At 41.8% G+C, this 15,065-nt stretch overlaps 1 protein-coding gene across 1 annotated transcript in view; it reads right to left on the bottom strand.

Annotated features, from left to right (window-relative positions):
* The window catches only part of ccnd2a (cyclin D2, a), a 166,782-nt gene that overhangs the window by 96,603 nt on the left and 55,114 nt on the right, over window positions 1-15,065 (bottom strand). The window contains exon 2 of the mRNA XM_042495473.2: window positions 7,497-7,738. Coding sequence (XP_042351407.1) covers window positions 7,497-7,498 — 2 coding nt within the window. The 5' untranslated portion in view covers window positions 7,499-7,738. The remainder of the gene's footprint in view (window positions 1-7,496; window positions 7,739-15,065) is intronic.

Genomic DNA, 15,065 nt, shown 5'->3' with positions numbered 1-15,065 from the left:
CAGAGGAAGTTGAGTACTTAACAGCTCACATTCAAACTCCTGTGACTTTCAGGAATGTGTGATGTAAGCACAAAATGAATAGCATGCAACAATGAAAATGTGTCTTAAACATTTATCAGCTGTTGATATATTAGAGCAAGTCTTTTCTTTATCCTCTGCACTCACCACTTATCCATTATCTGATGTCAAACACATGATCAAAACCAACATGGTTTGAGTTTCACATCTTTAGGGATCATCCCACACTGGCTGGGAAACTGAATGTGTGTGCGTAGGTGTGCTTCATACTTCCAGTTTAACTGCTATACTACCTGTAGGCCTTGGAGTTTTTGTTCTTTGTGGTCTTTGATCTCTGCCGCATTGTGGCAGAATGATTGACCTCAGTCAGACCTGATAAAACATTCCCCACCTACAATTATTCTTGCAACTCACATGAAGAACACACTATTCACAACAGGATGATCTCAAGAGTCATATAAAGGCTACATTAAATCCAGACATTGTATCAGATTTCGGGCTGCTGGGTTAGACATTGCAATTCTCTTTGCGCTGCAGGAATGCACCACAGATGCAACTACTCAGCAGGATAATGTATACAATATGAAACCAGAAGAAACAAACTTATTATACCAACCGGGTTACCAGTTTTACAGGAAGTTCATTAAAAAAAAATGAAAAAAAGAGAGCAGTAACAAAGATAAGATGTGATTAAATGTTTGCATATGACCTAACATTTTCATAACGTCAAGCAACATATGAAAGCACTTTTGCTCCACCGTGACGTCAGATTACAATATGACAAAATACCATAACATCCTGACTGTGCTATGTCCTCTTTTTTACTAACTCAAGACTTGGGTAGCTGTACAGAAGGTGGTGAAGATCAAACACGGTGGCCTGGGGCACATTAGATCCAATTCCACGTTGTTGCAGAGGCCTGCATTTATTTTCTGACATTTACCATACAGTTAAGTCAGACGAGGCCCTTGTGGAGGAGGCCCCTCAATCTGAGTCTCCTAAACCTATCAGCGAACAAAGAAAGAGAAGGGGCGACTTTACTCGGCAAGAAAAGGGCTCGACAGCATCTGACTTCCATTGCTGAACTCAGCTTGTGTGTTCCACTTAGCCACTGGTATTTTGAGGAGATGCACGGTGCTATTACCAGAGCCCCACACTCAAACACACATGATGTCATTGAGGTTCTATCATTACAGGCTGCAGATGATACTGTGTAGAGCCGGGTTAGTTCCCACGCTTGTTTTTGCAATCTTTGCTTTGGATGCAATAATGCATGGAGGCTTCCGGCTGACACTTAAGTTGCGTAAGGAGGTAGAAAACAGAAATCCAGAGGGGGAGATTCAGAGAGAAAATTCACTTCCTGATATCTTTTCTTTTTTTTTAAACTCCTCTCCTATTTCAATCCATTTTTCAGCATCTGTCTGAGAGCCTCGTCTGTCCTCTGAGGAGTTTGCAGTGAACTAGTTCCTGAAGCCCCTGCTGAACAAGTGAAATCTTTGCTGACAGCTCACATTTCCTTTCACTTAAAAATGCTGCTGCTGTAATTGTAGCGACACTCATATGTCTTTTCTACTTCCTGACTCAAGTGAGCAATCCTAAACATCATCTGTTATGAACACAATACATAAAATATGCACAACACAGCAATGTTTTTCTTCCCAGATGGCTTATACAGGTTTACAGTCTGAGTGGGTGTTAACTTCCAGATAAACTCAACTGTACTGCGCCGCATTCATAATGTGAACAAGCAGATTCCTCGAAACATCTGAGCACTTGGAATGAATTCTTCACTTAAGATAAGGCGCACAGGTAATCTGGCACAAATAGGCCATCTGCCGTTCCCACAGCCAAAAACAGAGGCTAATAACATGCTGCATCCAATCAGATTGTACCAGAGTCAGCCGAGATAAAGGCAAAGCAATAAAACGAAACAATCTGGTGCTTTGACACTACAAGCAAGAGAGCTTGCTATTTCGCTGCTGGGCTGGGGGCAGGAATGTGCTCTTTGAACCAGCTTTATTTAACAGCGGAGCAGCATGCGCACAGCACGCCCTGAGTCTCAGAGCTGGCCCAGGGACCGTTTGCTCCTGGCGTGGGCACGTCAGACGCGGGGCCACCGGGTCAGGGAGCTGGCATCCTCACCCCTGGCACAACTTGCTCCCCTCGGGGGCGTAGGGGCTGACACCGAGCTGACACTGGGCTCATGGGGAGCACCAGACAGACAGGGGCCTACCAAACAGCTTGTGACCATAACCAACAGTGGCAGAGAACAATGAATGCAATTATTTACAAGAACACAGTCCAAGTCTCTTTTAGTCTCCCCCTATTACGCCTGTTTACTCCCACTCTCCTTTTGCGGGGCAGCGTGGAAGGGCTGTGACCCTGTCGGTACAGTCGTCAGCAGGACTTTTTCATAGTGCCCAGGGCTATCCTGCTATTCATGTTCTATCGCCATCAGGCCTGATCAGGGTCCAGCTGCAGCCTCTTTCCTACCAACTGCACATTTGGATGAAAGGTCAAGGGAGACACATCAAACTTGAGCTGTCAAACTCTGTGCAAGAGATTTTTTTTTACATAACTACATGAAAATGAATATGGTTTTCTTTAGGTACAGTGTTGAGGTAATATGGAAAAGATCTGCCAAGGGTTCAAACAATAATACAGTGGTGAATCATTACTTGCATGCACCATTAGGAAGGAATTTCTCTTTCTACTGGTTTTAACTGCTGAGAACCTGGTACAGACCAACAAGTTTCTGTCAGCACATGACTGCGAGTGGTAGGGAGGAGCTGAGACCTGAGTGGGCATAAAAGCCTGCCTGAGTACAAGCGTTGTATATTTAGACTCATAAAATAAAATCATAAAATAAAATTTCATGTAATACTTTTTAATATGACATATTTTCAAACACAGTACAACCAATGAGAGGTGTCACTGACTGAGATTAATTTGCTGGCGAAGACTTTTTTCAAAGGCTATTAATACACAACAAAGGTTAAATCTAGCGACACATTTTCCAGAAACTTCTGTCCGTTGAATTGTATGTTTTCCCAACATTTACAGACTCTCTCTCTCTCTCTCTCTGTCTCTCTCTCTCTCTCTTTCTATATATATCTATATCTATATATATATATCTATATATATCTATATATACACACACACACATATATATATATATATAAACCTTTGTTCTTTTTACACAGTGTTCTTATTTTTGGTAGAAAAAGATGGGTGGAAAATGGAAAATGCTGCTGCATGGAATCAAATGTGTGATCTTGTTTTTCAGGTTCAGTAACTTAACCATTTTTGTCTGCACCTTTTCTGCACAGTTAAGCACCTTACTTGCTCTGCTTTATTATATTTTCAGATATTCAATGTCTAATAATGGTAAGAGTTAAGAATATAATTACACTGGTGTTGCCTTTCAAGAAATCAAGCAACCCAACTGCGTCAGAGGGTGATAGACTGGCATTAATCCAACTTAATTTGTTGATTCTGAGTTTCCCCCCTCAATCCAACACTCCCCAAGGAAAGAGAATCTTAGAAAATGGGACAAATACTTGGCCTTTTTGGAAGACTTTTGACAAGGGCCACACTTTGTAGGGTCTCATGTTTTTGTATTTAGTTTCTTAGTCTATGCATGAAGGATGGAAGCGCAATGAGTAGTCACTGCTTTTCTTTGTCATTTATGACAGTAAATGAAGAATTTTTGGGATCTGGTCTGCTGGTTTGACAAAGGAAGCAATCTGAGGGCATCACTTTGGGCTCTGGGAAATTGTGATGAGCATTTTTCACAATTTTAAAGACTGAATTATTATTATTATTTTTAAAGTAACTAGCATATTATTCAATAAAGAAAGATTAATGAAAAAGTATTTGTTGTGTATTACCTTTTTTTTTTTTAAATTGTATATCTGTTAGGTTTTGACTTGTTTTAATTATCTGTGTCCACTGCGTATGTTGGAACATGTTTACATTGACTACCAAGGCCAATAAGTGTGTATAGTGGTTCTAAGTTGGGGGATTTAGGGTGGCAGTGTTATTTGTATATTTTGTGATACATTTTGTTTTTTACTCTATTTAAGAAATTATAAAAACCGTTGCTCAAAAAAACCAAAAAAACAAACAATTTGCAAATGTGCAAAGTGTAATTACAGAACGTAGTAGACTGTGGAGCATCATCTATCTGATCCAAGTGGAAATATGCATCACCTGCTGTAATGACTTTATTGTGAATGAGACCCCAGAGGAACAAGATGGCCTTCCCGTCCCCTCCACAGTGAACCAACTCCAGCTGAGCAAACATTGCACACTCAATGCGGAAGCTACGGAAGAATAATAGCACCCAAGAATGTACATTAAGTGTACATTCCCACTGTACATGCAAACAAAAAAGCATACACACGCTCTCTTTTACACACACTTGCACACATACAGTAGATACAGTGAGTTCCATTTTTCTGTTCCCCCTTGGCTCTTGGCTGTGGCCCTTTAGGAGTCTCCAGATGAAGAGAGCATGGAGTGTGGCAGAGGGTCCTTCCATAAACAATAAACAACAGTTATCTTGTGTGCGGCCGTCTGTGTCAAGAGGCACATGAAGCCAAGCCCAGCATCTGAGAGGCGTCTGCTCCTCTTTCCGCCTTTGGTCTTGTCTCTTTCAATGGCTTATAAAAGTATGGATGTGTGTGTACGCCCACGGGTGTGTGTCTGTGTTCACAGCGCAGCACAGGGCTTCTCTGTATTGTATTCTGAAGCTGGCTGGAAGTAAAAAGGCAGAATTAAGAGTGGCGGGGGCAAGAGAAAGGGGGCTGCCAGCACACTGCAGAACTGCAGGGAGCTCCCCCAGATCCCAGCTGCCCAGGACTGGCTGAGAGCTTCAGGCGAGTGCCAGGCTTCCTCGGCCCTCATGGAGGTGGGCCAGAAAAAGTGGGAGGAGTGGGAGGTACACGTCAGATTAAAAAAAATGCCAAAAATAATGTCTAGACCTATATAAAGAAGGCCTTGGGAGAAACACAATGCTGACATACACTAGAAAACCTCAATATGTTGGCAGGTGGGAAACATCAGGGGCATTTATTCAGTTCTTTTCACACAAAACAAAACAGAGTTTTCAAATTGGTTATATAAGGTGCTCATATTTTATAAAGAACTCAACTTCCTGAGCAGCCCAATGAAATGCTTTCCCAGTATTGGTGGCCTGAATGCCTCTCCTCCTCCACAGGGGCTGGCAACACAGTGGAAAACAGAGTTTATCTGGAACTGTTTAATGCATTATTTGTCTAACAATCAAGGAAGTGAGTTTATTTTGCAGATAATTATAGCTTTTGTTGCGTTGATGGCCAAGATAAGCCAGAGTTCCGAACCATTAACCGGTTGTGCTTTTTCTGGCAAACACTGAACTTGTAATGCAGGACACACTGTAAAAGCCCTGACAGCAAAGCTAGAAGATCCTGACTTTAGGGGGTAGGACACCTTGTACTGCACAATGCCAATCAGTCGTTCAATACGTCTTTTGGGGTTTTTCAGTGTTACATTTACCCAGACTGTAATTCAACATGAGATACTTGTCACCACGATAGTTCCCACCCTCCTATATCTTGATCTGCTTACATCAAATGACATGACTCAATGAAAAATTGAGGCCATTAACTATACAATATTCAAACCATATGTAAAGCCAATGTCTGATCCGACTCCCACCACACACTGAAGGGAGTAATGCCGTACAACCGTCCAAAGTGGAATGTGGGCCCTGAGAGTTGGGGTTCTACTGTAAGCAGTAATAATTACAGCCCAGGCAAGAGCCTGTGGAAAACCCCCCGGCTGGTCTAGACACTTTTGCCCTCTGAGCTGACCCAGGAACCGACTGGGGCGCTAATCATGGCACTTGGCAGACAGCAGCATTTTTCCATCAGTCCTCAGAGAAGGCCCTTCCTCTACAGAGGCAGGTAATCACAACAAGAGCACATCCCGCCCCGGTAGCAGGCCAATGAATGCTCGCCTGCTTTGTCCACTCCAGGAGGAGTTGGGGGACTATTTCTGTGCTTCTGACAGAAACAAATAACCCTTGTGTCACCCGGCCTGTCAGCCTGGCTGCCTGCTAGGGAGCCAATGTGGGTGGTGTTCGTCATTGTACGCTCCCGCCCTGGGGCCAGTGACAGGAAGTGAGCTCCACTTTGGCAAGGGAGAAACCCATTTAGGCTGTTAAGTCACCAAAACAATATTGGGGTCAAAACTGAGGTGTTAAAAGTTCAGAAATGGGCCAGCATGTAGCCTCGTCGCCATTTACACACTAAAATTTGAGATTTTGTGAAAAAATATGAGAAGAAATATACAATTTATACTGGCATCTGGATTTCTCTCAATACTTCTAGTTTCCTGCCGCACATGTTTACAGCTTTACCTCCATCAATTGGGGTCCCAAGGTTTGCTTCCCGGGTCAAAGTCCTGACGTACGCTGCATGTGTTTTCCGTAACTGAACCTTTTCCTCTGGACACCTGGAGTTTATTTTTGATGTCCAGGGGGGGCTATTTGGATACATTTCATTACCACTACTGACACTCTGTCCTCTCCAATATCTAATTACCACTACGGCAGCTACACTGAGAACAGATTGATGAGGATGTCAGGGATGCTATTGTTGGACATATTGTTCCATTACTGTGAGGAGATGGAGTGCAAAAACATCCCACATAACACCCGTACACACTGCAGTGATGAAAGCTTGGTCCTCTGCTGCAATATTTTAAGTTCTGAATATTGTTTGGATGTTTTTGCTTTTATGCTGATGAATAAATTACAACACAATATTCAAATTTATAATATCAAAACCTAAAGAAAGCCCACTTTCAAGTTGTAGAAATCAGTCAATCTGCACCACATTGTTATATTAACTGTCACTCTTTTAAATGTAATTATTTAATTTCATTTGTACGCTACAGGGGAAGATTTTAGCAAAGCATCACAGATGTTGTTTATTTCACAATGAGGAGCTGAAACATCGGTTCATTTTAAACCAACTGCCAACAGTTCCCACAGTCTAAACAGGAGGTCCCAATTTCAGTGGCCACCAAATAGTTTGGTGACATAAATGTGGAGGACTTGGTGACAGATCTCATGCCAGACCACTTTTCCTCTTCTCCGCAACTGTGAGTGATCTGAGTGATAAATGTACTTAAGCACAGACTGAAGAAAAAATTTCATTTCCTCCTAAATGCAACCCCAGAGACAAAGCCAGAGCAGGTATGGAGCTCAGGTGGCATCTGACTGCAGATTCTTTCTTTTTTTCATGCACACGCACACACACACATACAGAAATACACACAATCTATTGAAGGTACCCCATCTACACACAGCTGTTCTTTGAGCTCACAGGGACATCCTGCTCAGTGGCAGGACAAGGCTGGTAGTTTACAATCTCCAGGGCATATAATACGTAAACACATATTAAGTGACAAGATAAAGCCATGGGACTTACATTCAAATCTTTGGCTGGTAACAGGTGGGCTCAGATCTTCACTGGTCACTTCAGCCATGTTTATGATGTCATTCAGGTTCTCCAAGGAAGAGCCTGACACAAGCATTAAGTCTTTTGGTGGGGCCACAACAGGCTCTCCGGTGCTGCTTTTTTTTTTTTTTTTTTACTTTGCATCGCATCATTCCTCTTGTCTTCATAAATATTTTCTGAGCGGAGTTTGATTTCAACATCTGGAGGGCTGTCTGCAATAAAAAAGAGAGCAAATTTAGAATACAGATACTGCTTAGGGGAATACAAAAAAGAAATACAGCCGCAAGCAGCCACTCCGGTGTTCAAGCCAACACTGGCCGTTAAAAGCTGAAAGCTGCGAAGGATCAAGATGCTTTACAGTTTCCGACATGAGCATTATACAGTTTTAATGACAGCGCTCATTAATTTACAACCAAATCTGTGCCAGGCCATGCCCTTTCTTCTGCAAGACAGTCACCCCCTTTGGTCAATTATTATATCATTTTTGGTGACATGTTTCACCAGCTTGGTTAAACACTGCCGTTAAATTATGGCCAAATTTTGCCCCAGGCCTGTGTACTCACTCCTATTAAGCAATTTCAAAATAATTTTACACAGTGGTTGAACATTGTTTTGAAACATTCTGCGAACATTTTATTGACTGGACAAACAATTTATGATACATAGTCCAATCGATTTTATGCCATGCCCATTGTCTGCATCTGTGGCGCCACCCAGTTGTTAACTTGAATGAACCTTTCAGGGTGTGTTTCAGGTACTAACATGGACATATCTTGCAAGGTTTGTGATGACTGGCCCAACAGTTGTGAAGTTAGGTCTATTAATGTATCACACAACTACCTCCCAATCATTGGAGAAAATTCAGTGTGGCTACAATGTACAGTTTCCCAGGAATTAGCCAAAAACATTTGTAAAGCAGACTAAGACATAATAAATCAGCACAAAAACATGCAATTGCACTTGAACCCTTATTTTTTGCTGCTGATAAGAGTAAAAGCTTTTTGGCTTTTTAAATGTGTGTTTGCTTGGGACATGCATACAACAATATGTCTGTCTCTGCGTACATCTCTTCTCTTTCCCTCAGCCCTGTGGATGATGCCCACAGTGATCTAGTCCCTCTTAGCCAGACCCACCAGGCCTAGCCCACCCTGGCATTGGCACTGGAACAACCAAGCTGACAATTATTATCTACCTCAGTGCCCTTGCTAGCAAGCTGACGGGATGGGCAGCATTTGTCTGGCTGGAGTGATTAGTATCTGCTTGCCCATGTAAGGTCAATGAGTGCATTCTGATCTACCCCATCCCAATATTAGACAAAATAAGACCCATCTACACTAAGTCTGATTGATGGGCGTGGTGACACTGGTGACACAAATCCGGTGAAAGCTTGTCAAAGAACGTTTTACTTTAAATAACATGTTTTTATGGAAATCAGAAAAACTGTTAAAAAACAACACCCAAAAAAACGTTCTTCTCATAGACAGATAGTGAGATCTACAAAGTGTGGTAGACGTGTGTTTGCAGGAAACCCCAGTCTAACTGACAAGAGCTGTGGTGTGAGTCATCCTGGGATTTTCTAATAATGTGGTCTCCTCCACCTCTCCTCTCATGACTGACTGATGCTCATCCACCAGAATCCTTCATTATCACCATCATTTATATCCTCCTGGCAGAGAGTCTCAGACACTCACCAGTTACTGATGATGAACTTGCACTGATCACGCTGATACTTCCTAAAACTAACTACAGCTGCTTTCATTTCCACAACCTCTGGCACGGTTGTTGTATACCTTTATGACTCAACCATCGACAAACTGGGTCTGGCAGGGCCAGAAGTTCTTCCTTTAAAATGACTCAACTCTGACTTTAAACAAGAGCCCTCATCGCTACGGCTTTCACCAAACTCTAGCCAGCAGCCTTTCTGAAGACCTTTGTGACTCATCAGAGAGAACCCAGTGCTGAACACAGGGCAGGAGCAGGCGGTAGGCAAAGCTATAGAGAGAACAATAAAATGCAGATAATGACAGATATGGCCTGTGACACAGATGGGCAAAGACACCCTCCTCACGAGTCTGAAATTGCAGTGTTGTAGAGAGCTCTCTTGAAGGAAACATGACTGGATCAAAGAGAAAAGATTCATGGACTTACATTATAGCCTACAGATGGTGCAAACTGGTGTTTTGGTGTGGTGATGCAGATGACTGTGTACAATAATTCATACTTTCAGTCATAATTGGATATGATTTTTAAAAAAAATCTATTTATAATGACTCCTTTGTTGTTTGTCGTGTAACCTTGCATGCGCCCTCCCTAGTTCCATCCACTGGTACTTTGGCCCAAACTATTAATTACTAAAGAAGTGACAAACACTCTTGACTCCTGAACTGGGAATGATCATTTCTGTGGTAAAAATAAACACATTAGCTGCACATAAACATCTAATTGAATCCAACTGGGTTTATTTAAAGCGTGTTATAAGTGGTGTTTTTAGAGGTTTGGGACTGTGGTGAGGAGTGGGTGGCCCAGCCCTGACCCCCATTCATCTCTGTGAGATACAGTGGGCTAAGTTGTAGAGAGACGTTGAAAGGCAATGCATCCCACAAACATATACAGAGGTCAAGGCAGATGCTAAACTCAGCAGTAGTGAGACTGATTTGCTGACCAATTATCTCCATCTGTGCATGCATCCACCTTGAAGGTGAATTTTGTTTAGGGAAAAAGATGGAAGGCAACAGAATAAAAGTGTTTACTGGAGAAGTAAAAAACCCCAGGGTTACCCTTGAAACCAGCTAGAGTTGGGACCAAGTCATTGTTTTGCAAGTCACAAGTACGGCCCGTTTCACACAGCACGCGCCAGCAGTGCATGAGCAGCGTCAAACATGTGGTTTTTTATTACGCTGCCCATGTTATCATGTTAGACAACCCACACTGCCTGCCTGAACAGCGCTTGTCAGGTGTGTCTCAGCTGCATGTCAGCTGCAGCACATCTAGAGAAACGGTGTCTCGCCGATTTTAAATGTGTGCCGACGCGTTTGTCAGCATAAATAGATAGTGAAAATGGTATTTTGATGATTATATTGACTCTATACCACTTTTTATTGCTGTTTAAGTCTCTTTCTGTCACAGAGATGAGGAAATACAAAGACGTCAGTTTTTACTCCAACTTGCCTGCTCCCTTTCAAAACAAAAGCCCTTTGACAACATCTCTGTGGACAGAATCCCATCAGTTGCTGATACAAGGCATTTTATTTTGAAACATTTACAGGATCATGTTGTCTGCAATGCAGGAGCTTGCACAACTTCATAAATGAGTGGTTTGTTGTTAGAAATGTGGAAATGCAGTACTAATAGCTGTGAGCAGTGATGTTGCAACAACACTGGGAATTAAATGCTGACTTTCTGCTAGTTTACAGCACTACTATTAGTTGATCCAGAAAATGAAAGGAAATGAATTGATTCCTGGTACACTTTTTAAATAAGATAGAGTTTCATCTTGGGGTTTGGGGAAGGTATCAGTTATTTTGAAGTTAGGATTCATTGGTGTTGAAGTCTAAGTCAAGTTACAAGCCATTTAATATTGCCAGTTTGGGGTCTAAAGTCATCAAATTTGAATCCAAGTCTTGATTAGAGTCCGCATTGAATCCATCAATGCAAGAACATTGTTTTGGTTTGGACCTCAGAAAAAACTCCCCATCAAGATCTGTTCTTCTGACTGTCACATCCCCCTAACACACCATATCAGTGACACTGACCCGGGAATTACTGCAGTCAGTTTCACATAATTCTGTGTTTGACGTGGTCTTTGCCACTCTTCCCTCTGATGCGCTGTTTTTCTTGCACAATTAATGATTGATCAATGAACTGATGCAACTGAGAAGTGCATCGTAGTGTACTGTCAAGACAGCTGAAGCTCATTCTGTCTGTTCAGTGCTTCTGCTTCAGGGTAGGAAAACCCTGGTCATAGGCTTGAGTTGGAGGAACAAAATGTGACAATGAACAACTTAGACAAGAGACAAATTCATTCATTTACTAAAAAATATGACAACACAAACATCATTCGAATCCAAAAATGTCTACAATCCACCAAGATGCGACACCCCCTGATGACCCTTCCTGTCTCCATCTACAATCTTTAAGATCCAAAACATCAAAGCTTGGAACAGTGCCGCATTCTCAAAGTCCAAATGATCACTTGTCTCAGCTTGGATGGGATCCTAGAAGTTTTTGACATCGATGTCAACGAGACAGGCAGGCTCATTCAGACAAACTCGCTCCTTCCTGGCTCAGCTCTCCTGTTCTCACAAGATCCAATACATCATAACCAAACAGTGGTCAACAGCATGGACATAAAAAGCTTGTGATTCATAAGCAGTGCCAGAGGGTTTTCCATAATCCTCTCACTTTCTCTGGGATCACTCATTTTGAATGTCAAAATGTGTGTCCTTCTCTCTCTCTCTCTCTCTCTCTCACGTACAAGCACAAAAAAACAGTTTTGTTGTATTTGTCCCAGTACAAAGGCAGTAACTAATACAATGTCTGCTTTCAAGAAACACAGGCATTTATGTATCTCCAGAAGTTAAATTCAAACTTCAACAATCTACCCAGAGTATAAAGATGGCAGAGTGGGAAAGAGCTGGGGGCTAGTCTGCAGAAGATGGTGTGACACAGTGTTGGGGCATACACAGATTGCATAGCTTATCCACCACACCCACAGTTGATTTGCCTCTTTTTCTTTTTCTTTTTCTTTTTTTTTTTAAATGTTTGGTTTAGTTAAAAACGTTGAGTTTCTTTTGTGTATCAGCACCCATGTTAGTCAAATAAAAAACGTGAAAGAAACGTGAAATTATAAAAGTAAAAAGTGTGGTATCAATACTTTGCACACTGAGTCAGCATTTTTTTCAGATGTGATTTTTTTAATCTGTCAACAAAAAAAAAGTTATGCACAGAAACCTTGCACACTGAGTCAGATGCATGTTATTGTTCTATTTGTTGTGAAAACATCAATATGACACAAAATGTCAAGACATATTTCCTCCCTTGTAAAATGTCTAGTGTAATCAGTAATACCTTACTGCAACTGGAATAATTATTTACTTGAATAATGTTTTAGTTGTTTAGTCAATAAAATGTCATAAAATAGTGAAATACGCCCAAGATAACATCCTCAAAAGTCTTGTTTTGTCCACAACGCAAATATATTGACAACATATGACAGTTTACTGTAATAAAGGAATAAAGAAGCTAAAAAATACTCATATATAATGAGTTTAAATCAGAGAATTTAGAATTTTCTGTCTTAAAAAATGCTCTAACCAAATTAATCAGTTGTCATATTAGTTGGGGATAGATATAATAGTTGACAACTAATCAGTTAATTATTGCAGGTCTAGCTGTCACAAGTTCATTAACCAGTGAGATCCCTTTTGGCCAATGCACTGGGTAGACATAAACACACAAATGCACACCAGCTGGAATGGCAGTGGGTCATCTCCGGCCACGATGGAGTCCAAACATTATGCAGCGTGAGTGCTATGGACACTGAGCAAAGCTTTGGTGAGCAGGCATATGGAGAATGGAGATGTGGTGTTTTGTCAGATTGCACAGCACACTCGACAGCACTGGCAGATGGAAAAGGGATCGCAAACTGGTTGCTTTGAGTTAAGGAGCAGAGGCACTTGTGTCTATTAACATCATCACAGTGCACACACATGACACTCCACCACAAACATCTGTAAAAGCACAGCGCAACTCAGGTCTGATCATGTCAAACTAGCCAAGCCAGTACCATCTTCTGTTCATTATCTACACCATATTTGATGTGAATAGTTTAATCATTCATTTTGATCAAGTGTATTCTGCTCTTAAAATAAGATTGCTTACATTGAATTTGGGCTATTTTGTTGTTTTGTACTTCCTCCTGCTCAGTCACCAACATGTACGCATTTTATCTTCCTCTTTGTCTCTCTTCCTCCCCCTCCCTCCATTATCTGTCACTCTCATCTCTGCGTTTCTGCCTCTCACTGGCCCCTGGCACCATCTTGAATATTCATAACTGTCCTCTGATGAGCATGCTAAATGGGTGTCAAGATGATTTGGCCACATGACAGAACTGGATTGTCTTTGATAAGCCCCGACTTGAACCAGAACAAGGCAGCAAGGAGGAAAAGAGCGACAGAGAGAAAAGAGACATTGACCCCAGAGCGGTTTTTGGGTGCTTTGTTGAGCCAATCAGAACCCGGGAGCAGGACCGTTGGAGCTATGACTGGGCACCAATGGAGAGGTCAGTAGGGGGGCGGACCCCTGTGGTGGCCCCGGGGGTGAAAGTCATTGTCACCCGGCTTTAATGGGTCCCAAAATTCCTCAACTGACCAAAACCTGTGAACGATTGAGAAACGAAAGACATTTGTGATTCAAATGGGGCCTCTGGGGGCTCCACCATGAGGTCTGCAGTTGGAAAGCTTCACACAGGAAACAAACACTATCCCATACCCGCAAGGATAAGCCAACCTGGTCCCCTTCTTTTTGCTACATTTTCATATTTTTACATCACAAAACTGTGGGATTTAGCTTGGTTTACTTCGGCTTAAGGACAAAGCAGCTCCTATATGGAAAACAAATTATTTAATTCATTTGGCCATATGACAAAGTGAATAATCATGGTGGGAAAAGAAAGCCCAGGAACATGATCTGGTGTCTTTCCTGCAAATGAATTCCATTATTAACAATACAAAAAAGTAAAAGTCAAGCAATGTTTGTTTGGACAGGCAGCAACATAGTTCATTTGTCAGGAACTTGCATTAGTTTCACTATGAAAGAGAAAGGCCAATGTGTAATTTCGAGGGTAATAATTTCCCTTTCTTTGTTTATTTATTTATTTTTTTCTCTAGCATTAGTTTGGCATAAGCTACACAAGCCACCTCCAAGCTCGACAGCAGCAATAATAGGAAACAGTGATTTCTTTATTTGATAGTCCATTTGGAGTAGTCCAACTTTCCTATAGGCACTTCAGACAAAGGCCAGAGCGCAGAGCTGAACGGACTGTGCGCTTGTATATGTTCGCACTGTACCGTGTACAGCTACAGATGTGCAGGTCTAAATAGGAACAATTTTTACCTCTTAACAATGTGTTTATGATTTAGGGTGCAAAACCCCGAACAGAAAACATGTTGATAAAACTTTAAACCTCAGTTGTACCTAGTCTTTGATCAAACCAGGTGTTTTCTAGTTATAAAGCACAGTGATAATTAAGTTCTAATGAAGGCAATGACAAATATTTGTGATTTTATCCATCACACAGAGGTACATGTAGGAATCCTTCATACACTTAACCTCAGCGGTGGTTTGATGGAAGTTGCTAAATAAATCTCATCATTCTGTAGGAGGAGTTAAAGGCTGGCACTGCAGGCTTTGTTTCCCTGCCAGCTTGCAAACTCATCTGCCCTCACCGTCCTGTCACACAGTAAACCCTGCCCGGCCTGGTTGGTACACAAAAGACCACCAAACACTTTCGGATCATCCTATCTCACAATTTGCTATAGG

The sequence above is a fragment of the Plectropomus leopardus genome, chromosome 7, assembly GCF_026936395.1.
Source record: "Plectropomus leopardus strain MGB_pleo_1.0 chromosome 7, ASM2693639v1, whole genome shotgun sequence".
In the NCBI taxonomy this organism is placed as follows: Eukaryota; Metazoa; Chordata; class Actinopteri; order Perciformes; family Serranidae; genus Plectropomus; species Plectropomus leopardus.
This window is presented reverse-complemented; position numbering and strand designations above follow the sequence as displayed.